Genomic DNA, 25,378 nt, shown 5'->3' with positions numbered 1-25,378 from the left:
TTTCTTTTGCTTATATCCACTTTGTCAAGAGTGTGGTGCTGGAAAAGCACAGCAGGTCGGGCAGCATCTGAGGAGCAGGAGAATCGACGTTTTGGGCATGAGCCCTTCATCGGGATTCCTGATGCTGCCTTACTTGCTGTGCTTTTCCAGCACCACACTCTCAACTCTGATCTCCAGCATCTGCAGTCCTCACTTTCTCCTTGTATCTACTTTGTCCAGACATCTTGTGATTTTTGGTATTTCTGTCAACTCTCCTTTTAATCTTTCCTCCAAGGAAAACTGTTCCAGCTTCAATTTAACCATGTGACTGACAGTCTCTATCCATGGAACCATTCTCGTGAATCTTTAATGCCTTCACATTCTTCCTGAAGCTGGGAGGCTGAGCTAATGTTTGTGTTTATCCTAATTTCCTTACATAGCACGGAAACAGACCCTTTGGTCCAACCAGTTTATGCCGATCATAATCTCAAACTTAACTAGTCCCAATTGCCTGTTCTTGGTCCCCATCCCGCCACTCCTTTCCTATTCATGTACTTAGCAAAGTGTCTTTTTTTGAAATGTTGTAGCTACCCTCATCCAACACTTCCTCAGGAGGGTCATTCTACACACAAACCACCCTCTGTGTTTTAAAAAAAATTGGCCTCCCTTTTCTATTTAAATCTGTCTCCTCTCATCTTAAAAATATGCCCTCTAGTTTTGAAATCCCCATCCTAGGGAAAAGACAAATACATTGACCCTATCTATATCCCTGGTGATTTTATAAACCTCTAAAGTCACCTCTCAAGCTCCTGCACACCAGTGGAAAAGAAGAGTCCCAACCTATCCAGCCTTTCTTCGTAAGTTAAAGCTTTCATACCTGGCATCATCCAAGTAAGTCTTTTCTGAACCCTTTCTAGTTTAATAATATCCTATCCATAACAGGACAATTAGAACTGGACACAGTATTCCAGAAGAGGCCTCACCAATGTCCTGTACAACCTCAACATGACTCCCCAACTCCTATACTTTACTGTTTATACATATAAAGCCCAGGATCTTGTATATTTTATTAACAACTTTCTGAATCTGTCTGAACACCTTCAATAGTTGGTGCACATATATCCATAGGTCCTTCTACTTCTGCACCCCCGCTGGAGTTGTACCTTTTTTGAATCCCCTCTCCTCATTCGTCTTGGCAAAATTGATCACTACACTTCCTAATTCAGTGTGTGTGAGCACAGGTGATTCTCATGTCTCTGATTTAGATCTTGAAACCATAGCCTCTAGACTCTGAGGGGCAAGTGCTACCTACCACTGTGCCACAGATTAATAACAAAATTCCCTGCGTACAAGTGGAGGAAATAAAGCTTTCAACTTACGATCGCAAGAATGAATACTCTTATCCTGTTGTCCAGTTTATGAACAGAACTGGAGTCAAGCTTGGAAAGTTGCTTTAATGACCTATGTGTTGCTGTTACTCAGTCTCTGTACTCTTCCCAATTTTTCAGTAAGCCTGATAATCTTTTTGATGTATTAAGGTTGATGTTCCTTTGTTCACAGGTTGCCATTCAGCTCAATGACACCCACCCTGCCCTTGCCATTCCTGAACTGATGAGAATTCTAGTAGATGTCGAGAAGCTTGATTGGGAAAAGGTATGGGTTTGACCAGTCAATTCCATTTATCATTTTCAAATAAATTCCTTTAATATGGTACAACACTCAAAAGATTCTTGACATGAATATTATCTGTCAAAATTTGAAAGAGGGCACTGAGCCACATAAAGATATATTAGACCAGATAACCAAAGCCAGTTTCGTCATCGAGATAATGACTCCTAGGATTAATTCAGATTTGAAATGTTGACTGTTCATTCCATAGGATCTTTTATATTTATATAGGAATCTTAAAAGCAAAACTTAGTTTATATAAGTGAATGGTTTCTTCTCGGACCGAGTCTGACTGCCCTGGTCTATCACCGGATATCTTTTGCACAGTCTGTTATGGCAGATGCCCTTCTGCTTTGCCTGCATCCACAGCAGGGAGGTTTACTCTGTTATGCCTTTGCCTTAAGCAGCTGGTATTTGGTCAGTATAGCACAGTTAGGTCATAAGTGTTCTTTGTGGAATGAAACCTGCATTCTACCTGGTCTACTACGTGTAATTCCAAATCCATACCGATGTGGTACGACCTTTGAAGTGCCCTAGCAAGCCATTCCAAACTATAAAGCTTCATCAAGTCCACTAAGAGTGACCAGAAAATACTGGCCTTGCCAGTCTGCCGACATGCTTAGACTGAATAATTTAAAACAGCCATTCAAAGCAGAAGGCTTAAATTAATCTGAAATTGAAAATTTAACTGCCATAAATAACAATTTCAAACAGTTTTATCTATTTTTGTTCAAGGAGGGCAAAGGTCAACAGCACACTGAGGAAGCACAGTATCATATTGTCCATCAGGAACAATTTGAATTGAGACAGGAGGAAACAAAACAATCCAGTACTATGTATCAGGAAAACATTTTAGATTTAAACCCATGTTTGAGTGTTGGCTGTCTTTAATCTACAAAATTTCTCTCCAAATTTTTGTTCATTCTGCAGGCCCAAGGATTACAGAACAGGTTGCCATTTATAGTTCATTTCTTGTTATCCTGAAAAATGGTGATCTTTCATGTTAAACTGCTGCTGTCCATGTTGAGTGATGGTTTAGTACAACTGAGTGACTTGCTAGGCTGTTTGAGTGGACAGTTAAAAGTCAGTCACATTGCTGTACGTAGGAACAGCAGGTTTCCTTCTCTAAAGAACATTAGTTAACCAAGTGGGTTTCACTGGCCTCAAACCAGCTGCTTAACACAAGTAAGGCACACACCCCGATTAATGATTCTAAAATAATGCAACTTAACTGCAGAGGCAGTATCACATTGTCATTTGTGATCAACTGCTAATGGCTTCCAACTAATTCTGAGATGCGATTAATACTCACTTTTAGTTGGATTACTTGGTTCGGGGGTCTATTTAAATGATTGCCTAAAGTACCATTTAAAATGAGACCATTGAATGTGAACAAAGACCAAAGCCCATATAGTCCAATTGGTTTGCCTTCTACCATCCTGGTTGTTTGACTAATCATAGCAAGCAATCATTATCAATTAGACCACAACAGGCCTAGACATAATGATTTAAAAAGCCTAGTGGTGGTCAACTTTGGGAACCGTAGAACTACAGTTACCTGAATCACCAAAACATTTGTATTTGTCACATATTGTGTCACAAATTACTCTCGTACTGTTATTGTGTCTCAAGTGAATCTTGTGCTGTTTTTTTTTCTTGGCTGTTTCTTAAAAGGCTTGGGATATAACAAAACGGACCTGTGCTTATACCAACCACACAGTGCTACCTGAGGCTCTAGAACGCTGGCCAGTTCAGATGTTTGAAAGTCTTCTGCCGAGACACCTGCAAATAATCTATGAAATCAACCAGAAACATTTGGACGTAAGAAATATTTTTGGACAATTTTGCATGCTGTTCCTCACTTTACCTTGCTTTCTTCAGTTTTCCATTGCCTAAAATGAGAGGGTTATGCTATGATGAGAAACAAAGTAAATGGAGCCATATTTTCCGCAATTTGGAGGAAAAGAAGGTGAATTCATTAAAACAATGTGAGATTCTGAAGGCATTGAAAAGGTCAACACTGAGGGGTTACTTGCAATAGCTAGGGAATCGAACCAAGGCAAGTCTTATGATAAAGGTATGATCATTCAGAGCTAAGTAGAAATTTCTTAACTCAAAGGTTACAAGCCTTGAAATTTTCTACCACAGAAGGGTTATGAATATGACTTTATTGAATATTTTTAAGGCTGAAACAGGCAGACATTTTGGTGTCTTGAGATGTGTGGGAACCGTTGGGAAAGTGAATTTAAAGCCCATGATCAAATGAATAGCATAGCGGTCTTGACAGGTAGAGGGTATGCTGATTAGTCGGTGGGGGAATGAATCTGTTTGGTGGCAAGGAGCAGTGGAAGGGAGGGAGAGGGACTGTGAAGGGAGGTTAATTGAAATTGGAGAACTCAATGTTGAGTCCTCCAGGCAATAGGGTGCCCAGACAAAAGATAAGGTGTTGTTCCTTATCTTCCGCCTGGGCACCCTACAGCCCTCCCAGCCAAGTCGTACCCTCTACTTGTCTTCAGCTATCTCCTCTTCATCACCCTGCTCCCGCCTCCTTTATCTGTAACTCCCCCCACCCCCGTCCTGGAACGTCAACTTCTGCACCACCTAATGCTGCCTGGCTTGCTGTGTTCTTCCAGCCTCCTGCCTGCCTACATTTAGTTAGATTATGACTGATCTCTACCTCAACTAATGCCTTTGCTCCATATGTGCCTTGAATCTTTGAACTTAAAAAATCGTTGGGCAGATCAGGTCTTTGGATCATCAGAGGTATGATTGAAGATGCATGTTAGGACCATACAGAAGTCCTGACGTGCACTCATGTGGGAACTTAAATTTATGGTACTCAGTTCCTCTGTTCTCGGGTTCCATTGTGGAGGTCTCCAGCTCTGAGCTAGCATTGGAGATTTTAAGCAGTTCCATAGTATATACCTGGGAAGTTACAAGGAAGTGTTGGACAAATTAAAACCTAGTCTACATCTAGGTAACTACACAACTGATCAGCCCTGACCTGACTGGCTAACCTTGAGTTAACTTGAGTACTTAATTATTCGACTCCCTTGTCACCGATCTACCCTACAGCCATGTCCCCCTCAATCATGCAACCCAACCTAACTAACCCTGACCATCTAGTAACCCACTGACCATCTTACTACCTTTGCAACTTCACCGGCAACCGCCCAACTACCCCTGCACTGACTCCCTCCCTAGCCATCAATCCGATTATTCAACTAATCAAACCCACTTATGCCCATGACAGTGAAACACTAGAACCACTACCACCTACCATCTTGTCCACTTACCCACCTGATCCATTCACCCAGCGTTCACTAGTATTCAAAGGAATGCATTCACTAGCATTCCTCAATGGTTTTTAAACTTAACCATGCAGCAACTAGTGCCATAAAAGACGAAAACAATACTGGATTGGAAGTGTGACTCTTTTAAACATAACCCAGTCAGTTGCAGTGTTCTGGCTGATCAGCATTGCATGTGCCAATTCTGGTGCTTATCAAAAATAAAATACTCATTATTTATAGTCTTTGAAAATTTGTACTGTTGAAGCTTTTCATGTTACATTCATCAGGCAAAGTCCAAGAGTATCAAATTTCAAATTGTTATGGATCAGACTAAACCCCTCCATATAATACAAAGATAGTCCAGATCCTAACTTTTTCTTATTTTAAAGGTAAATTGTGATAATACTGACACATTGAGAATTATTTTGTCCTTTTTTTTTGTTTTGAAGAGAGGTCGTAAAGGCAGAGGTACCGAAGAGTCTAGTTTAACAATGGAAAGGGTGTGGCCATTCTCCTAATTCAGTTTTTCTAGTTGGTTGTTAGCTGGAGCAGTCACAAGATGTTGGAGTCCAAGAGTGGCAAACTTAAGTAAAGGATTCCTTTGACTTTCTGTGAAATCTCTCTCTGAAGGAGGTGCTTGAATTTACCTTTTTGCCAAAGGATGTGTTTATGGGATGTTACCGTATTGGAATAGTTAATTAGAAATAGTCACTGTATCGGGTCAATTAAGTTTTCCAATACAATAGAGTGGTGTTGGAAAAGCACAGTAGGTCAGGCAGTATCCAAGGAGCAGGAAAATCGACATTTTGGGCAAAAGCCCTTCATCAGGGATGATAACCAGCTTCAACACCACTCTAATCTTGACTCTAATCTCCAGCATCTGCAGTCCTCACTTTTGCCTAGGCTTTCCAATAGTTAAGTTATTCTAAATTCCACTTTATTTTGTTTGTGTTTCAACTGTAGTGTTTAAATAAATTCTGTTCTGCTTAAAACTGAGTGGTTTGACCAGTTACATCACACCTTGAATACCCACTTCACATCTGCTTTTGAAATAAGAAGGCTACCTTCTTAAAATATTTTGGGGGTCTGGCCTGGTCCATTAAGTGTAAGGTGTTGCATTCCGGATGCAATTTGATTGATTAAGCTACTGGATTTGAAGAAAAATACATTTTATTCATACACTATAGTTCAAATACATCAAAAGAAAGGAGGAATCTGAATAACTTGCCTCTATTGAAAAACTTAAGAGAATAATAGATTACTTAACTGCCAAACAGTAACTACTCCAATATGGTAACATCTCATCCTTTGACAAAGGTAAGTTCAGAAAAATAGATTGTCTCACAAGATATTCTCCAGTCCAGGAGGAAAACATCCAGAGAAAACTCAGAGGGAGCGATGTACTGCAGCTTCCACCCAGCTTCAAGACCCCAGCAAAAATTACTGATAAACTAAAAGTACTGCTCCTGAGGGAGCTTGCTATACCCATTTAGGCTGAAAGATGTGTTGCTGGAAAAGCGCAGCAGGTCAGGCAGCATCAAACGAGGAGGAGAATCGACCGTTTCTGGCATAAGCCCTTCTTAAGCGTATGCCCGAAACATCGATTCTCCTGCTCCTTTGATGCTGCCTGACCTGCTGCGCTTTTCCAGCAACACATTTTTCAGCTCTGATCGCCAGCATCTGCAGTCCTCACTTTCTCCACACCCATTTAGGCTGCTCCTATTGTTCCAGGTTTAAAAAAAAAAAAAGGCCTCACAAGCTGTTTGCTTTATTGGCTTTCAATAGACAGCTCCATGCCTCTACCTTAAAATATCTCTTTTTAAAAAGGACAAAATACACCTCTTAAAGCCATAGTATCATCACAAAATAGGGAAGTATCAAAACCGCCGGGAAGGGGTTTTGATATGTTGGCAAATCCACTGTGGTTGAGGTGTTGCCATGGAGAAGGCAATAGGGAACAATTTTACCCAACATTTTTTGTTTAATTTTTTTAAAGTTATGGGACATGGACATATTCATTTTATCTGCGACGAGCAGAATTTGAAAATTCCTGGTGTCCCCACTGTATGTACATCGGAGGAAGAACAATCCTTGTTCTCTATTTTAAGGGGGAAAAAAATAGGTTTACAAAACTTTGCACAAAATAAATTTTGTTGTTTCACTTTTTGTTTCACATTTGAGGTCCTTAAATCAATTAATCACTCCTGCTGAATGTTTCCTTCTAAAAATTCAACATTCATTTGCCTTGGCAGCTAGAACTATCATTCTGTACCTTCTCTAATGTCTTACGCTCTTCCTAAAGTATGAAACCAAGAATTGGACTCTCTACATTTGAGCCGATGTTGTTTTAGCATAACTTTCCTGCTTTTCTCCTCTATGCTTCTATTCATAAAACACAGGATTCCATGAACTTAACTGTTTTGCAATCCTGTCCTACCAACTTGCAAGGTTTGTGCAGAAGTATCCCTTTTAAAATGATGCCATGTAGTCTGTATTGTCTTTTTTTTCCTTTTTTTTATCAACCTATTTTTTCAACCTGTTCAGAGATGTAGGTGGGAATTGAACCCAGGTCTTTTGGTCCAGGGGTACGGATACGACCTCTGCACCACAGAAGCCTCCTCAATTCAGTTTTTGACCATTTTTCATTTTAAGGAGGCACAGTCTAGCCATTTTCAAACAATCTCTTCAGATGTGTTATGATGCCTCTCTGGAGCAGGTAGAATGTGAATGTGAGTCTCCTGGCTCAATATGCACTGCCACTGCACATTACAAGTCTCTTTCAATTGTGTCTTTCCATTCTTCCTTCCAAAATGTATCACCTGGGTTGAATTTCATCTGTTATGTATCCATCTGTTCCACCAACCCATTACTAATCTTCCTTAATGTTTGCTATCCTTACAAGTTTAATGTTGTCAGGAATTTTGGAATTGTAATATGTAACCCAAAGACCCAAGTCATTCATGTATATCAAAAATGGTTGTCCTGGTACAGCATCACGGGACTCCCATTGTAGACTGAAGAAAAGTCATTCACCACAGCAGTTTGCTATCTGTCCCTTGGGCAAATTTGTATTCTTGTTGTGTATATTTCTTATCCATGGGCATCAGTTTGGCGAAAGAAAAGGCCTATTAAGTGTTACTTTAGAAGTCTTTCATTTCGACATAACTGCACTGACCTCATCCTCTGTTGCCTCAGCAAAAAAAAAACTCACTCACTGGAGCCAAAGCACCATTTACCCATGTCAGATATAGATTGGGCTGTCCTTATGTAGACCAAGAGATTGTCAGTTTTTTTTAAAAAAACACCACCAGAGCATTAAACCTGCATCTTTCAGTCCTTTTGGCACCAATCGGAAAAGAAGTAGAATTAAAGGACATGTGACTTCTTCTTAGTACTTGATGTTAATTATGCTTCTTTTTCCACCACTGCTACCAGGTATCATTTCTGTTTTTATTTCAGAACTTCAGCATTGGTTGTATTTGGCTTTTAACTCTCCTCCCGTTTGTTGGTAGTTATGGATTTCCTCCTGTCACTTTTGTTAGTTTTAAAATACACCTTGTCCCTTTCCATAACCACTGATGCTATGATCATATTTCTGAGGTGTGACCCCCCCTCAGTAAAATCATTGCCATATTCAATACTGAGATAGTAAAGTCTCCCATTGTTGTGACTGTATAGATCTTGCACCTATCAGTGATTTTTGTACATCTGTCTCAGTAATTTATCTGTAAATCTATATTTGAGAAAGTTCTTCCTAACTGTTGTGATTGGAACAATGTCAGCCAGGTGGACTCATTGAATATAATTCCCCTGATTGGGGCTGTTAACCTGGGAGCCTGGCTGACAGATGTAAACAGAGTGTCAGGAGTACTGTTCATTCTAGGGGCCAGCTTTGAGTTAGTTGAATCTGTGTAAGGTACTGAGCACTTGGTGACGGGATACTGGCCTTTGTGGAGTTATTTCACTAACATAATTACTGAAAGACCTAGCCCTAATTTTAAAGCTATGCCTCATCTTCTCCCACTAGAGAGAGAACGAGAGGAAATAGTTCATCTTTATACACTCCATTAAATTAAACTGTTAAACTAACTTGTCAAGGTAATGAGAACTTGAGAAGTAATCCAAATGGGAAGAAAATAAAGCTGGTAACAGGAAGCTGAAAAATTGCCATGGAGGCTAGAAGACCAGGAACAAAGCAGCATATTGAGTTTGCTTCAAAAGCAGAATGATGACAAAAAGAGTTAAGGGCACTATACCTGAATACTTGCAGTATTTGTAACAAGATAGATGGCCTAAAGACACTATTGAGGATACATGAGTAAACTTAATTGCCATTACATAAACATGACTGCATGGTGACTGGGATTGGGAGCTGAATATTCAAGGATGTTTGAATTTAGGAAGGACAGACAAAAAGGAAACAAGAAGAGTGGACAAGATGGTGCAGTTAGGTAATTGCTCCTCGGATGCTGCCTGAACTGCTGTGCTTTTCCATCACCACTCTAATCTAGACCCAAGATGGTGCAGTTGCATTGATAACATAGGATGGAGCAACACGTTAGTAAGGAAAGGTCTCAAATCGGAAGAGCAATGTGTGGAATCTGCTTGTGTGAAACTAAGGAACAGCAGGGGTGGAAGCCATTTGTTGGGAGTTCTTTTTTAAAGCCATTGAAGAGGTATGTTAATGTGAGGCATAGTATTGATCAAAAATGAGAGGAGGATGTATCGTGGCTAAGAGAGTTACCATGGATGACTTCAATCTGCAAATAGACTGGATAAACCAATTGAACATTAAAGCTGTGGAAGGCTAATTTCTGGAGGGTGTCAGGGATGGTTTTCTAGAGCAGTATGGTGAGGAGCCAACTAGAGGGCATTTATTTTTGATGAAGTATTATGTAATGACCAAGGCTAATTAACAATCTTGTTGTAAAAAACTTTTTAGGGATGAGTGACTGCAATATGATAGAATTCTGTTATGTTTGAAACTGAGGTAGTTCATTCTGAGGCAAGGGTGTTAATTTGAATATGGGACATGAGGTACATATTGGCTGAGGTAGATTAGGATGATACATTAAAAGGCATGCCCGCATACAGGCAACAGATAATCTTTAAAGATCCATTACACTTGGACCAACTATACGTTTTTTCAAGGTCAAAAATAAAAAAAAGTTAATCAACTGTGGTTAACAAAGAACTTTAGGATTGTAGAAGATTAAACAAGAAGGACTATAAATTTAAAGAAATAACTAATTCTGAGAATTTGGCAGTTGATAGAATACAACAGATGAGGACCAAGAAACTGATCAGGAAAGGGAGAATGGAACATAAATTTGAGTAAACAACAAATCTGATTGTAAAAGCTTCTATAGATATGTCAGAAGGAATTCTTTGGCTAAAATGAATCTGGATTTATTACAGAGTCATGAGAATTTATAATGAGGAATGGCAGAGAAGCTAAATTATTACTTTTTGTCTGTTTTCACAAAGGAAGATACCAGAAATCTTTCAGAACTAGAAATCCTAATGGATTGGGAGAATGGGGAAGTGAAGGCAATTAGCATTAGTAAAAATATCGAACTGGAGAAATCAATGGGTCATGAAGATCCAAATTCTCCCAAACCTGATGATGATCTACAATTCAGAGAGTTGAAGGGTGTGGATATAGAGATAGTTAATCCATTGGTAATTATCTTCCAGAACTCTACAGGTTCTAGAATGATTTCTGTGAATTAAAAATAGCGAATGTCACCCCACTGTTTAAGAAGAGAGAAAACGGGACCACCAACCTATTAGACTTGACTCAGTAATAGGCGACATGCTAAAGGATAAGATAAATAAAGACCTGATTGATAATGATCTGACTGGGCAAAGTCAGCATAGATTTGTGAATGGGAAATTGTTGAAAATGTTTGAGTTTTTTTGAAGATGTTACTGATGAAATTGGTAAAGGAGAACTAATGGATGTAGTATACCCGGATTTTCAGAAGATTTTTCATAAAACCCTCACAGAAGTCTGGTTAGAAAAATTAAAGCTCATGGGAATAGGAGGTAATGTACGGGTATGGATTAATTCCTGATGAAGGGCTTTTGCCTGAAACGTCAATTCTCCTGCTCATTGGATGCTGCCTGACTTGTGCTTTTCCAGCACCAAATTCTCGACTCTGGTGTGGATTAATGATTGGCTACCAGACAGAAAACCGAGTACAACTAAATAGACTATTGTATTGACAGGCTGACATTACCACAGAATTTGGTACTTGGATCCTAACTGTTCACAACATTTGGAGATGAGGACCAAGTGTAATCCTTACAAATTTGATGGTATAAAGCTATGTATGAATGTGTTGTGAGGAGGATGTAAAATATCTTTTTGGAGGATTTAGGACTGGCATAGAGAATGGCAGGAACATGACAGATGGAATACCATATGAGGAAAAATGTGAGATCAATTTTGATAGAAAAGATAAATGTGCAGGGTATTTCTTAAGTTGTAAGACATTGGAAAGTGTCGATGTATGAAAAGATCTACTTATTCTTGACAATAAAGTCACTGAAGGCTAACATGCAGATGCAGCAAGGTATGAGAAGGCTAATAGAATGTTAGTCTTTATTTCAATAGGATTTAAGTACAGGAGTAGTGAAGCCTTCCTCTAATTGTATAAGAGCTTGGTTGGGAATTGCACCTGGAATGCTGTGTGCAGCTTTGGTTTCTTTATCTAAGGAAAATATTATTTGCCAGAGATGGAGTGCATCAAAGGTTCACTAGACGTGTTCCTGAAATGGCAGAACTGTTTTATAAAGAGAGCTTGGGCAAATTGAACCTGTATTCACGAGAGGTTTGAAGGTTGAAAGGGATCGCTTTGAAACACAAAATGCTTAAAAGGACAGCTAAGTCTTGTTATAGAGGCAAATCACAGGTTTCCTCTACTTCAGGACGAGAACAGTTTAAGAATAGGGGCTTTGCAACTTTGGTCTGAGATTTAGAGAAATATGTTTACTCTGTGTGTTGTGAGTCTTTGGAATTTGCTATCACGGAGCTGTAGAAGATTATAAGGATATGGGGTGGGTAAAAGATACTTGATTAGCCATGACCATATTGAATAGGATAGTAGTCCCAATGGGATGAGTGGCCTATTCCCATTCCTATGTTCCTAAATCATTCAGTTATTATTAAGGATCTTAAATAAACCACCTCTAAATCCTCTATACTCAAGGGCATATAATCCTGAAGCATTCTTTTTGAAGTATTTGTCAATTCTTTACATGTATTGACGGCATAATTTGATGCTTCAAAGCTGAAGTGTCTGACCACGTGAGGGAATTGATCTAATAAATGCAATAGTGCTAATTAACTGTAAATAAATGACTGCTCTTTGTGCTGCTGGCACATTGAGTGAAAGAAATCTTGGTGAGATTTCATTTGAATTTGATGTTGTGCCTGTAATTCCAGTTTTCACCAATTTTAACAGTTCTATGTTTTTTTGAGTCAGAAATATTACTCTGACATGAAATGGAAAAGTATGTGGGCTCGATAAAGTGAGAAATTTTCATCATCTTTCTAGGATTGTTAATCTGTTAAAATGGGTAATCAACTGTTGCAGAATCTGTCTGCTTTTAATTCGGGTGCATGTGTCGGCCTTAGTTCAGTTAGTTTCACTAAAACTAAAACAAAGAATTGCAGATACTGGAAATTGGAAACAAAGCATAAAGTGTTGGAGAAACTCAGCAGTTCTGGTAGCATCTTTGGAGAGAAAAAACAGCTAATGTTTTGAATCCAAATGTTTTGATGAAGGATCACTGAATTTAAAACACCTAGTTTCTCCAGCATCTCCTGTTTTTGTTTTAGTTGCTTTCACTCTCATTTAAGTCAAAAATAGCAAAAGTACAAATCCGCTATAACATTAAGAATATCCATATGTTTCTTAGACCCCTGCCACTGAATGAGAGTAAACAAGCCCTAGTTAGTCTAATTTTCTCTAAACTATATATCTCCATAACTAATGGATAGATTTCAGCAAAACTTGGTATGGATGGGTTATGGCCCAAGAAAGAACTGTTTAGTTTTTGAAGATGATGCAGATCTAGTTCTTGGAATTTCTTAAAGTATCCGTTAACTTGACGGGATAGAATGAATTAATTTCTTTTCCAAGAAGGTTGTGGGTAATTTTATTGAGAATGTAGTTGGTTGTCTCATCTGCAGGTGGTGAAATTTTTCAAAATCTGAGCAGATTTTTTTTTCAGAACAGGTTATTGAATGTAGTTTTTGCCTGAAGACTTTTGAGATGAAAGACCTAAATGAAAAGATCTAAATAAAAAAATCTACTTTTTTCAGCTTTTTAGTTGCAGAGCATTAACCAGGCAAGGAAGAAAGACTCCAAGAAGAGCTGTATAATTGTAAAAATATTGAGATAAAATAATGTGGCAGCAGTATGCACTCTCCCAAAAGCTCACTTCACTTGTTCTGTATGTAGATTATGTTAGATTCCCTACAGTGTGGAAACAGGCCCTTCGGCCCAACAAGTCCACACCGACCCTCCGAAGAGCAACCCACCCAGACTCATTCCCCTACATTTACCCCTGACTAATGCACCTAACACTATGGGCAATTTAGCATGGCCAATTCATCTAACCTGCACATCTTTGGACTGTGGGAGGAAACCGGAGCACCCGGAGGAAACCCACACAGACACTGGGAGAATGTGCAAACTCCACACAGACAGTTGCCCGAGGTTAGAATCGAACCTGGGACCCTGGTGTTGTGAGGCAGCAGTGCTAACCATTGAGCCACCATGCCACCCCCATGTGTTTCTCAATGTGATTCTTGTTGAAAACACAAGGTCAGAACTTCGAGATGGAGCACAGTTAGCAAGGTGAGGCTTGACTCTTGAGAGTTGGGAACAGATTGAGGTTTAGGTGATGGTATTTTGAGGTGTTGAAGCAGTGAACTACCTTTATGCATGCATGAATGGTGAGGCCATATTAATAGCCTTTGGCTGAATTGAAAAATCTGGAAAGAATAAGAGTGAGACATAGGTAGATTGCAGAATCCCCTGTTCTGCAGATTATTTTTATTATTTTGGTGGATCCTATGAACATCTGACTGTTGAGAGCCTTAGTCCTATCCCATCTTATCTCCTGCTAACTAACCAGCCACCTTGTGCTTACTGACCTACATTGGCTATCTGTCCCCAGTATCTCACATTTTAAAATTTTTATTCTTGCATTTGAATTCTTTCACAGCTTCACCCCTCCCTCACTCAGTGCAATACTCCCCAGCCTGTTAGCACAGCAAGTACTGTGTTCCTGTAATGAAGTATCTTGTGCATTCTTGTTCCCTTCACTCCAGAATTTACCAAGGTTGGAGAAGAAAGATATGTTGGGATGGGGTCTCAGAGAGCATAATATGATTCGAACATGAGGATGAGAATTTTATGTGAGGAATTGGGGAACAAATAGACCAAGTAAATCAGTGAGGCAATGATGTTTGTACAGGATTAAATATAGGCAATATAGTTTTAGAAGAGCTGAGGTATAGACTATATGTGCTCGAACAAAGGTAGTACTGAGTCTCTAAAAGTGCAAAATCAATATTCCTTTTAAGAAATTCAGAAAGCTTTAGATTCTAGAACTGAGTAAGCAGCTGGCTCCTAATGTATTTAATAACAACACTCTCCCTCTGTTCTACAGCTTTAACTACTATTATGTTTCATATAAGCCTAAAGAAGCCTATTTCCAGAAAAGATAAGTGGGAAAGCCCATGGTCAGTACATGGTGAGAGAGCCATCCTTTAGGGACAGTTGTAATACAATTGAGCTGTTGGATTGGGCATGATGTGGCGTATAAATGGCCAAAAAATAGAAATAAATCTGGATGGCAGCTCCAAACCACCAATTTCCAGGTTTTACTCAGTTGGGATAAGGGATAAATGTCTGACCCACTTTTAGTCTGTTAATGAAGGCCACAGCCTTTAAGTAACCTGCTTCAGTTTTACTGTGGTCTTGGCAAACTTGGCAGATGGAGCGAGATGAGGATAACCATGGAAAGAAGGCAAGTGGTGTTACAGCGCACCTTGAAGACCAGGAGGTACAAGAATATTTACTCCGTGTACCCCACACTCATTTCTTTCCTGACTACCATCAGAACCCACCCATATAAAGGCATTGAAATTGAAATTCACCCCTGTTCAGGGGATCAGTTTCCATTCCACTCCTCCAGAATATGGTATCAGATGTCCCTAGGCTGCTTTGTACTATTGATTTACTGTAAAGAGCAGATTCCTTTCAGTGAACACCCCTGAGGGAGAGGTGAATTGCTTTTATTTGCCAATTTTTGTATTCATTTTAATTTTTATTCTTGAGAGAGATGGGTAAGTCTATTCAGCAAACTGAGTTCTGTACCTTATCTGTGGAGACCACTTTAAAATCTTCTCACAGTTATCTAATGTGCTGTGGACCGCCTGTATCCTTCGAAAACATCACTAATAAATGATCTAGTCATTGTTACATTGCTGTTTATAGGATTTGGTGAACAATTCAAAAGTGCTCTTACACGCAACTGAATTTTTTTCACCACCAAATCACTAATAGTTTGGCTTTGTGTTTTCTTATTTTATAACAATGACTATGACTCTACCTACTTTGTGCCTTGAAACTTACCATAAGAAAGGCACAAAAAAGGCATGTACATTTTTTCCCCTTCAATGTCGATAGAGCGATGATCTGGTTGAAATTCCTAGTCATGCAATTAAGTTGAAGACTTACTCCAGGGTATGTAACAAAAGTGCTGCTTGTAGATTTTCTGCTCCTACAGCCTGAACACCAATCTAGAACCACAGGATTCCTCTCCTCTTTAAAAAAAAAATAGATTATATCCAGATTTCACACAAAACTTTGTATTTGGGACATTTTATTTTGTTGGAAATGTGCCAGATTTAAAATATGGTTTATCCCTTTGAAATGTAACTGTTCACAACTTTTTACACAAAGCTAAAAACATTTCATTCTAGCAAAACTTGCACCCAATTATTAACAAGATCAAAATCAATTCACATTTATCAATCCTAGTTGTCTTGCTGAAGTGAATCTTCAGATTTGGCCTATTTGTTTTTTCTAAGTTTGTAGAGAAAAATGAAGAAGTAAGCAAAACCTTTAAGAATAAATCTTTGGTAACTATCTGCTTAGGGGGTTTGCTTTAGGATTGTTTTTAGGATTGTCTTATGCTTTGCTATTTGAATGTTCCTCAGTACATCTACCCAGCTGTTTCATTAGGTCAAAGGACTAAAAGAACCTTGTTATATTATCTACTAGTTAAGGTCATCCAAGCATTCACTTTTTGTTGCAGAACATTGCTGCATTGTATCCTGGTGACGTTGACCGCCTGGCACGTATGTCTCTGATTGAAGAGGGAGATCCCAAGAGGATTAACATGGCACACCTGAGTGTTGTTGGATCACATGCTGTTAACGGAGTTGCACAAATTCATTCAGAAATCGTGAAAAGTACAGTGTAAGTGGTGGCAGTAACAACAGATAAAATAGTTGTCTTTTCTGTGAAGAAAAATTTAACTTTGTGCACAGAAATTCAATGTTCATTTAACTAGAGAGATTCCAGATGGACAACGTTTCTGCTGATTGAGGTTCAGCAGGTGCTCACAACTCTGCTCGTTTAGCCTTGACGGCTGCTATAGGTCTCTTGACAGAGAGGAACAGGAATCGATCATTCAGCCCTGCAAGCTTACTCGATCATTCACTTAGATTATAGTGGATTTGAATTCCTTTAACCTGCTTTGGGACCCTATTGCTTTAATCCCCTTGCCTGTGTAAAATCATATCTATTTCTGGAAGAGCCTGAACAGTTGTTTTGAAGAGTTCCAGATTTCCACAACTCTCCATGTGAACAAATGCTTCAAGATTTCACCCCTAAATGGCCCAGCACTAATTTGAAGTTAATAAAAGCAGAACAAGCTGGAGAAACTCTGCAGATATGGTGTTTTTTTGTGGAGAGAGAAACAGAATTAATGTTTGAAGAAATGATGAGAGAAGCACAAATGTGCTGGGTTTCATGCTGTTGAGAAAAAGAGAGGGGAAGCAAGAACAAGTGCACCATAAGGAAAGGTCAAAGAAGGGCTAGAGGACAAGGGGTAATGTAAACTGAGAATTCATTTTTATCAATACATATTGTCCTCATTTATATTTGTTTATTCATGATCTTGGAGAAAGTGCAACACACTTCGAGGAGAATGCAGGTTTTCAAAAGATACAATAATAGTGTCTAGTTACAATCCTAGCCCTGAATCTAATACAATTGTAGACCTACATTGCAACAGGATCTACTCTTGTAAAATTACTTAATAGGCTATGAAGTGCTTTGCGTTGTCGTGAACTCATGCTGATATAAATTCTGCTATATAAATACAATCCTTTCTTTTCTTATTTTGAATAAACCTATCAAAACCCCATGTGACGGGGTGCATTTTAAGCAGTTTGTTTTTATCACATTTTCCACTCCCCCGCTCCTTTCTCTCTACCCCCCCCCCCCCCCCCCCCCCCCGCCCAACCAAGCTATAACAACAAAGTCAAGCAAGCATGCAAATGTGAAAATAAAACAAGTTCATATTAGTCTTCTTTTGCCAGTTTCAAGGATTTCTATGAACTTGAGCCAGACAAATTCCAAAATAAAACGAATGGGATTACTCCAAGACGTTGGTTGTTACTATGCAACCCTGGCCTTGCAGATGTCATAGCTGAGGTGAGAAAGGTCTTTTAACTGGAAGAGAATGGGATCAAAACTCAATTAACCATATGTTGATCTGAATGACAGAGATTTAAGATTAAGGTTGTATTCCCATATTTTGATTCTCAACCGGCAAAGGTAATGTTTCTCTATCTAATCTATTGACACCTTTGATAATGCTCATGTGAATCACTTCTTTAATAGTTTTACTATATTAAAATCATAATTGCACATTGTTGATATTGCTTTTAGGAAATTCAGATTGAAGCACAGTATTCCAGGCTGCTGTTGGAGACAAGGGAGGAAATTGCAGGGGCTAGACTCAAATTTTTAATTCCTGTTTGGTGACAATGGAGAATGAATGAATTGTCAGGAAGAATGATAGAGGTAAACCAGGGAATTATAGAGCAGTGAGTCTAAAATTAGTGATGGGAAGCTATTGGAGAAAATTCTGAAGAAGGGAATGAACCTCCACTTCGAGAGGCAAGATCTTATCAGGGATTGTCAATGTGGCTTTGTCAGATGAGGTCTTGCCTAACACTTGAGTTGTTCAAGAAGGTGACCAGGTGTGTAGATGAAGGTTGTACAGTTGATATAGTTTATATGGATTTCAGTGAAGTCTTTGACAGAGTCCCATATGATAAAGAAGATAAAAGCACATGAGATCCAAGTTAGGAGATAGAGGGTGGTGGTAGATGGGTATTTGTGTGACTGAAGTCTGATGCCCAGTGGTGTACCACAGGGAACGGTGCTGGACCCTTTGTTTGTGTTGTCTATCTAAACAATATACAAGAAATTGTGGAGGATGAAGAAGTTTGTGAATGACATGGAAGTTGGCTGACTGGTTGACAGTGAGCGAGAAGGTCTTGGGTTACAGGAAGATGTAGACAGATTGGTCAGATAAGCAGCTCAATGGCAAATGGAATTTAACCTTGATAAGTGTAAGATCATGGACTTTGGAAGAATTAACAAGACAAGGGAGTATTCAATGAATGACAGAACACTAGGAAGGTCAGAGGGGACAGCAAGATCTTGGGATCCTTGTTTATAGATCTCTAAAAGTGGCAGGACACATTAATACAGTGCTTAAGCAGCCAATGAGCTAGTTGCCTTGATTGCTTGTGGCATAGGTTATAAGAGCAGGGAAATAATGCTGGAGCTGTATAAAACTTTGGTTAGGCTGCAACTGGAGTAGTGTATGCAGTTTTAGTCACTACATTCAGGAAGGATGTGATTGCACTGGAAGGTGTGCAGAGGAGCTTCATTAGGATGCTGTTTGGAATGGAGTAGTTTAGCTATGAAGCACAGCCGGCTAAGATTGGGTTATTGTCGGGTCAATGGGTCTCCTCTGTACTCTGTGTGATTCTGAATTGGGGGTGTTGATTTTTACCTGAGCTATTACACTGAGACTACCTCTGCCCTTGCAAGTGAATGTACAAGATCCACAGCACTATTTCATTTAAGTTTTTGAATGTTCTCCTATGTTAACTGCAGTATACCATTGGAGTTTGATATACAATAAAGAACTGTGCTTTTGAAAAGACCCCTGCTTCAATTTGAATACTTGGTACTTTTCTCACTGGCTAAATACAATTTTGTTCCCCAAAGAGGATTGGAGAGGGTTTTATCACAGACTTACACCAGTTGAAGAAACTGCTGGCCTTTGCTGAAAATGAAGCGTTCATTAGAGATGTGGCCAATGTTAAGCAGGTACAATTAATAATTCAGATTATCTTTGTATTTTTCTTTGTATTCTGCAACCTATTTTGTATGAAATATAATAAGACAAATAAGATCACTCCAAGATGTTTGCTGTTACAACCCCAGCCTTGTAGATATCATAGTTGAGGTAAGACTGTTCTATTAAGTGGAAGAGTGGGCGGCACGGTGGCACAGTGGTTAGCACTTCTGCCTCACAGCGCCATTGACCCGGGTTCAATTCCTGCCTCAGGCAACTGACTGTGTGGAGTTTGCACATTCTCCCCGTGTCGGCGTGGGTTTCCTCCGGGTGCTCTGGTTTCCTCCCACGGTCCAAAGATGTACAGGTCAGGTGAATTGGCCACGCTAAATTGCCCGTAGAGTTAGGTAAGGGTTAAATGTAGGGGTATGGGTGGGTTATGCTTCGGTGGGTCGGTGTGGACTTGTTGGGCCGAAGGGCCTGTTTCCACACTGTAATGTAATCTTAAAAAAAAAATCTAATCAGATCGGGATGGAAACATAAACAGGAAGGTGGCAGAAATTTGGTATTGTTTTCCAGCCTCCAGGATTGGAAGGTCCCATTCTGTGTTTTAATGATGTCGGGTCAAGGACAAATAAATGTTGGTTCAAGGCTAACACTGCAGCCTTGGCTCACTTTGACAGCCCTTTCTCCTCTGAGCCAGAAGGTTCAGAGTTCAGGTCCATTCCAGAGTCTTGAGCACCGTCATTGCCATCTCTTGGATGAAACCTGAAGCTCTTTCTATTGTCAGGTTGATGTGCAACACGCTTCCCAAATTGTAAACTGCAAACGCCAGTGAGATGAATCAAAATTTTGGGTTCCCAAGCTCAGATGCAGCAGGATGTACAATCGGTTCAGCTGTAATATGCATTTCTTCAGCGTGAATTAGCTATAACGCGATTGAAGAATTTGTAGAATGTGAACTTTTCTTACCTATACAGGTGATGGCTATAACATAATGCCAATCCCATTGGTTTAAATGGTGCTGCCATTATGTGATTTTCTTACAGCACGGAAACGGGACTATAGCATTATATCAGAACAGACTGTACCGTTTTTGGTCTGGCCAAGTGTTAACAGCAGTGAGATCCCTTTAATTTTCAGTTTTTTTTTAAATAGAAGGTATGGCCTAACTGGTCAATCTTTGTAGCCTGAATTCTGTCCTATGAACCCTAATGGGAAGGCTGGTACGTTTTACTTGAAAAACCTTTGTGGATGAAACAGCTTTCTCTTCTGCCACTCCCACAAAGCTCTCAACCACCCACTTCCTGCTCTACTGTCTCTGGCATGGGATCGGCTACTTTCCAACACCATATTGGGTCATAATGGGAAACCATTTGGGAAGCACTGATATAAAAGATCTGATGATGCAGTTTTGAAGTGAAGGGAGCTCACTGAAAAGTCCGATCCAACATATGTTCTTGAACTGAATCATTAAACAGAATGGCATCTTCCAACTTAATTCAGCAGGATGGGGGCAGCGTACAATTTTTCCACCTCAACCAGAATTGAGTTTAGGGTGCCTTGTTACCCATTACCAATTTGAGGCCCATAAGTGGTCAATTAAGAACCACCTTTGGACACTATTCCAGCTCGAGTTGCATATCTTTGTAAGCTCCAGATGGGAAAAATGAGACAATCCACACAACTGGTAAGCCAGTGTGGAGCTGCTTGTTGGCATTGAAGGGGAGGGCTGGGTTTCCCCCAATCGGCACTACATTGTGAATGTTCCAAGAGCATGGATGTAGAATAGAGGCATTTACCACAATGGATTTGCTTCTGATCAACCCTTGAAATCTGCTGCCATTCAAGAAAAAAAACACAGCTGGCACATTGCACCTTGCAATGTTGGTTGTTCTTCCAGCAGCAGCAACCATAGCAGCCTTGTTGGCACAGCAAACTAAGAGTGTTACTGATCAGCAATTAGCCAGCAGCGGGAGGGACCTTGGCTGCTGGGACTTGATTTTGGAGAGAGGCTCACCACTGCGCTCTCAGCTGCTTGATTGGAAAGCAATGCAGCAGGCCTTCCTCCAAAAGGTCAATGTGGGTGTCTTACCATTTTTTGAGCAGGTGATCTGCTCACATTTTGTAGTCATTATCACATTTAATGTTTGTTGGACCTTAATATTACAAGTTGGTGATATTTCCTACATTATAACAGTGATTATACATCAAGAAAACTGCTTATTGTAACATTAAGTATGCAGTTATTCATTATTTTGGCAGTCTTCATGCTGAGACAATTTTTTTTAATTTCAGGAAAATAAACTAAAATTTGCTGCTTATTTGGAAAAAGAGTATAACGTCAAAATAAACCCTTCCTCTCTCTTTGATGTTCATGTGAAGCGGATCCATGAATATAAAAGGCAGCTACTTAACTGTTTACATATTATCACTCTGTATAACCGTAAGTCACATTCCGTAAATTGTTTATATTGTGTCATATCCATTATTGGTCAGTATCTGTACATTAAATTGACTGGATGAATTAAGTACTTCTCACTCACATCCTTGCTGCTCAGCTACTGATAGTTACCTATTGTTAACATGTATGTAGGTATTTTAGAGACAATTTGGGCCAGGAATGTGTTAGTGTAGTCAAATTTGGAGGTAGTAAAGGCATGTATGAGTGTTTCAGTAGCACAGGCAGCTAGAGTCTGGTAATGTTTGAAAGGTGAAAATAGGCTATCTTGGTGATGGCCTAGGTACATAGTTGAAAGCTCTTCTCAGAGCCAGACATGACTGCAAGAATGTAAACATTTTGACCTAGTTGCAGATAGTTGCTATGGAGAGGGATGGAATTAGTGGCATGGGAGTCAAATTTATTGTGGAACTGAAGACCAGGGCTTCAATCTTCCAAATATATAATTGGAGAACATTTTTGCTCATCTACTACAGAAAATATGATGCATGGGGTAGCTTGGTGAGTGGATGGGGAGATAAAGGGTAATGTTGTCAGTATATATGTAGAAGGACTTGTTTCCAGATGATGTTGTTAGGCAACAGTATGTAAATGAGAAATTGGAGGGGCTAAGATTAGATACTTGACACCAGAGATAACTGTGCAGGAATGGGTAGATTCTCAAGCTGAGATTAGACGGGAAGAAGCCACGAGAGTGTGGTTTATTTTATAAATGTTGACCAATAGCTGAATTACATTTAATGTTGGACATGGTATTCTAAGGTTTGCAAGGACAGACTGGGCATTCTGGAACACTGCCCACTAGGAATGGTCAAAAGATGGTGTTTTTTTGATATGGTGTGTCAGGTATTGGGGCACACGGCCCACATACCTTCCATTACACCAGCATTGAAATTCAAGATTCACTGACTTGTGTAGTCATCTACACTGCGCAATTGATGCTTTGCCAGGGCATATGGAAACAATGCTGTGTGACACTTGCTACCCTGATTAAATTATCTTTCATTGTGTATTGCACAAGTTCATGAAACAGCCTATGGCCTCCATTTTTGGCCCTGAAAGGTGTCCAGTCTTTCCTCAGTACCCTGAAAGGGGAAGGAGTCTCAGAAATTTGAACAACAGATGAGGCTAACCACTTTACACAAGTACTTTGCATTAAACATGCACCTTGTTTACTCCACTAACCGAATGCAGCCATCAGGATAAAAAGGCACTCATTTTTGAGTCAAAAATTAAAAAAAACTTGAGCTCATTTTAAACTCTGCGTGTATTTAGTTAACTGCAAGTCTTGTTTGCTGAACACTGATTATAGAAATGGGATTTTCTCTGAACTCAGTATGTGAGCTACTGTGTCTTGTTTGAAGGAGCTGTGTTAACACTATAATCTTTGGAGTCTGGCTGACGATGACTGATTCAAATTAAACATTCACAGACCTAGGAGTACTCCACAGCAGGTGGGATCAATTTACAATCCAGACAAAAAATGGGCCATTCAGAAATCTAGTCCAATTTACTTGCAGTGCAAATAAACACCACCATTGCCAGCACCTATTCGAGAACTTTGGAGCAGTGTTCTAATATAAAGTTGAATTCCATGTTGGGGTTGTTGGGCTATAATTGAAATATCCTGAACCTGTAACTAGCTAAGAAGCAAAGAAAGGTGCAGGAAATGCTGGCTGTTTATAAGTTCAACATAGTTCAATTATAGTTCACCAACCCCAACACTGAGTTCCCCTTTATCAGTCTGATGATGTAAACAGTATCTCATCACAGCAGGGAATGCAAACAATTTATTCTACTCAAGAACAGAATAAATAGTAGCAGGAGTAGCTCATTCAGCCCCTCAAGCCTGCCCTACCATCCAACACAATCATGGCCTTATCTCCTCTTTTATGTCAGCTTATCACAGCCCTTAACTTCATGATCTGTGAAAAATCTGTTTGTCTCCTGTTTAAATGCTTTGTGGTCAAACCTCCATTAACACTCGAGGGTAGAGAATTTCATACAGTCACTACCCTCAGACAAGAAATTCCATTTACATATCGATAAAGAAAATTATCTACTAGAGAAGGAGTAAAATTTGGCCTGTTGAGAGATAAGGCAGGGCAAGTGACTGAAGTGTTAGTAGGGGAACACTTTGGAACTAGTAATCATAATTCTATTAGTTTTAAAATAGTTATGGAAAGGACAGGCCTTCCATATATTTTAATTATATGAGACAGGAACTTTCAAAAGCTGATTTGAGTAGAGTGTTCACAAGTAAAGTGATGACTGACAAGTGGGAGGCTTTAAAAAGTGTGATAACAAGAGTTCAGAGGCCTTAGGGTGAAGGAAAGGCTGGTAAGAGTTGGGAACAATGGACAATAAAGATATTAAGGTTCTGGTCAAAAATAAGGGAGAGTCATATATGAGGTATAGACAACTGGGGTCAAATCAATCTCTTGAAGAGTATAAAGGGTGTAGTGGCAATCTTAAGAGGGAAGTCAGGAGCGCAAAAAGGGAATATGAATTGCCTTGTCAGTTAAGGTTAAGGATAATCTGAAGACATTCTACATGTATATTAAGAGCAAGAGGAGAAGCCCGGGGACTTTAGATGGGTAAGTCTGACATTGCTGGGCTTTCAAAAAACAGAAGTTGCTAGAAAAGCTCAGTAGGTCTGGCAGCATCTGTGACGAGAAATCAAAGTTCATGTTTCAGAACTGGTGATCCTTCCTCAGATCGGAGGAAATTCTGGGGAAGGGTCACCGGACCCAAAATGTTAACTTTGATTTCTCTTCACAGATGCTGCCAGACCTGCTGAGCTTTTCCAGCAACCTCTGTTTTTGTTTGTAATTTACAGCATCCGTAGTTCTTTCAGTTTTTATTGCTGGTGGGTAGGCTGTTGGAGGTTATTCTGAAAGATAGGATTTACAGGATATGCATTTCGAGAGGCCAGGACTGATTAAGAATAGTAAGCATCATTTTTTTTGTGAGGGGTAATAGTGTTTCAGAAATTTAAGATTGTTTTTTGAGGATATCCAAGAAGATTGAGAGCAGAGCCGTCGACATTGTTTATATGGACTTTAGTAAAACCTTTGACAAGGTTCTACATAGTAGATTAATTAGTAAAGTTAGATCACATGGAATTCAAAGTGTTTGCCAATGGGATTCAAAATTGACTTGATGGTAGGTGACAGAGGGTGGCAGTGGAGGGTTGATTTTTGGACTCTAGTTCTGTGACCAGTTGTGATCCACAGAGATTAGTAGTGGGTCTATTTTTTGTTTGTCATTTATATAAACAATTTGGATGAGAATTCAAGAGGCACAGTTAGTAAGTTTGCAGATGACATCAAGATTGGTGGTCTAGTGGACAGTGAAAGAGGTTATCTAAGATAATAAAGAGATCTTGATCAATTGGGTCAACGGGCTAAGCAGTGGAGATGGAGTTTAAATTGGATAAATGCAAGATATTGCATTTTGGTAAAACAAACAAGGGCAAGACTTATACAATTAATGCTAAGTCTCTGAGTAGTGTTGTATTACAGAGAGACTTAGGGATTCAGATCTCTAATTCTTTGAAATTTATGTT

At 39.5% G+C, this 25,378-nt stretch overlaps 1 protein-coding gene across 1 annotated transcript in view; it reads left to right on the top strand.

Moving 5' to 3' along the window:
* The window catches only part of pygb (phosphorylase, glycogen; brain), a 101,714-nt gene that overhangs the window by 61,874 nt on the left and 14,462 nt on the right, over positions 1–25,378 (top strand). The window contains exons 9-14 of the mRNA XM_043696427.1: positions 1,540–1,632; positions 3,322–3,468; positions 16,281–16,444; positions 17,572–17,686; positions 19,280–19,381; positions 21,648–21,795. Of these exons, the coding sequence (XP_043552362.1) occupies positions 1,540–1,632; positions 3,322–3,468; positions 16,281–16,444; positions 17,572–17,686; positions 19,280–19,381; positions 21,648–21,795 (769 nt within the window). The remainder of the gene's footprint in view (positions 1–1,539; positions 1,633–3,321; positions 3,469–16,280; positions 16,445–17,571; positions 17,687–19,279; positions 19,382–21,647; positions 21,796–25,378) is intronic.

The sequence above is a fragment of the Chiloscyllium plagiosum genome, chromosome 9, assembly GCF_004010195.1.
Source record: "Chiloscyllium plagiosum isolate BGI_BamShark_2017 chromosome 9, ASM401019v2, whole genome shotgun sequence".
Classification (NCBI taxonomy): Eukaryota; Metazoa; Chordata; class Chondrichthyes; order Orectolobiformes; family Hemiscylliidae; genus Chiloscyllium; species Chiloscyllium plagiosum.
This window is presented reverse-complemented; position numbering and strand designations above follow the sequence as displayed.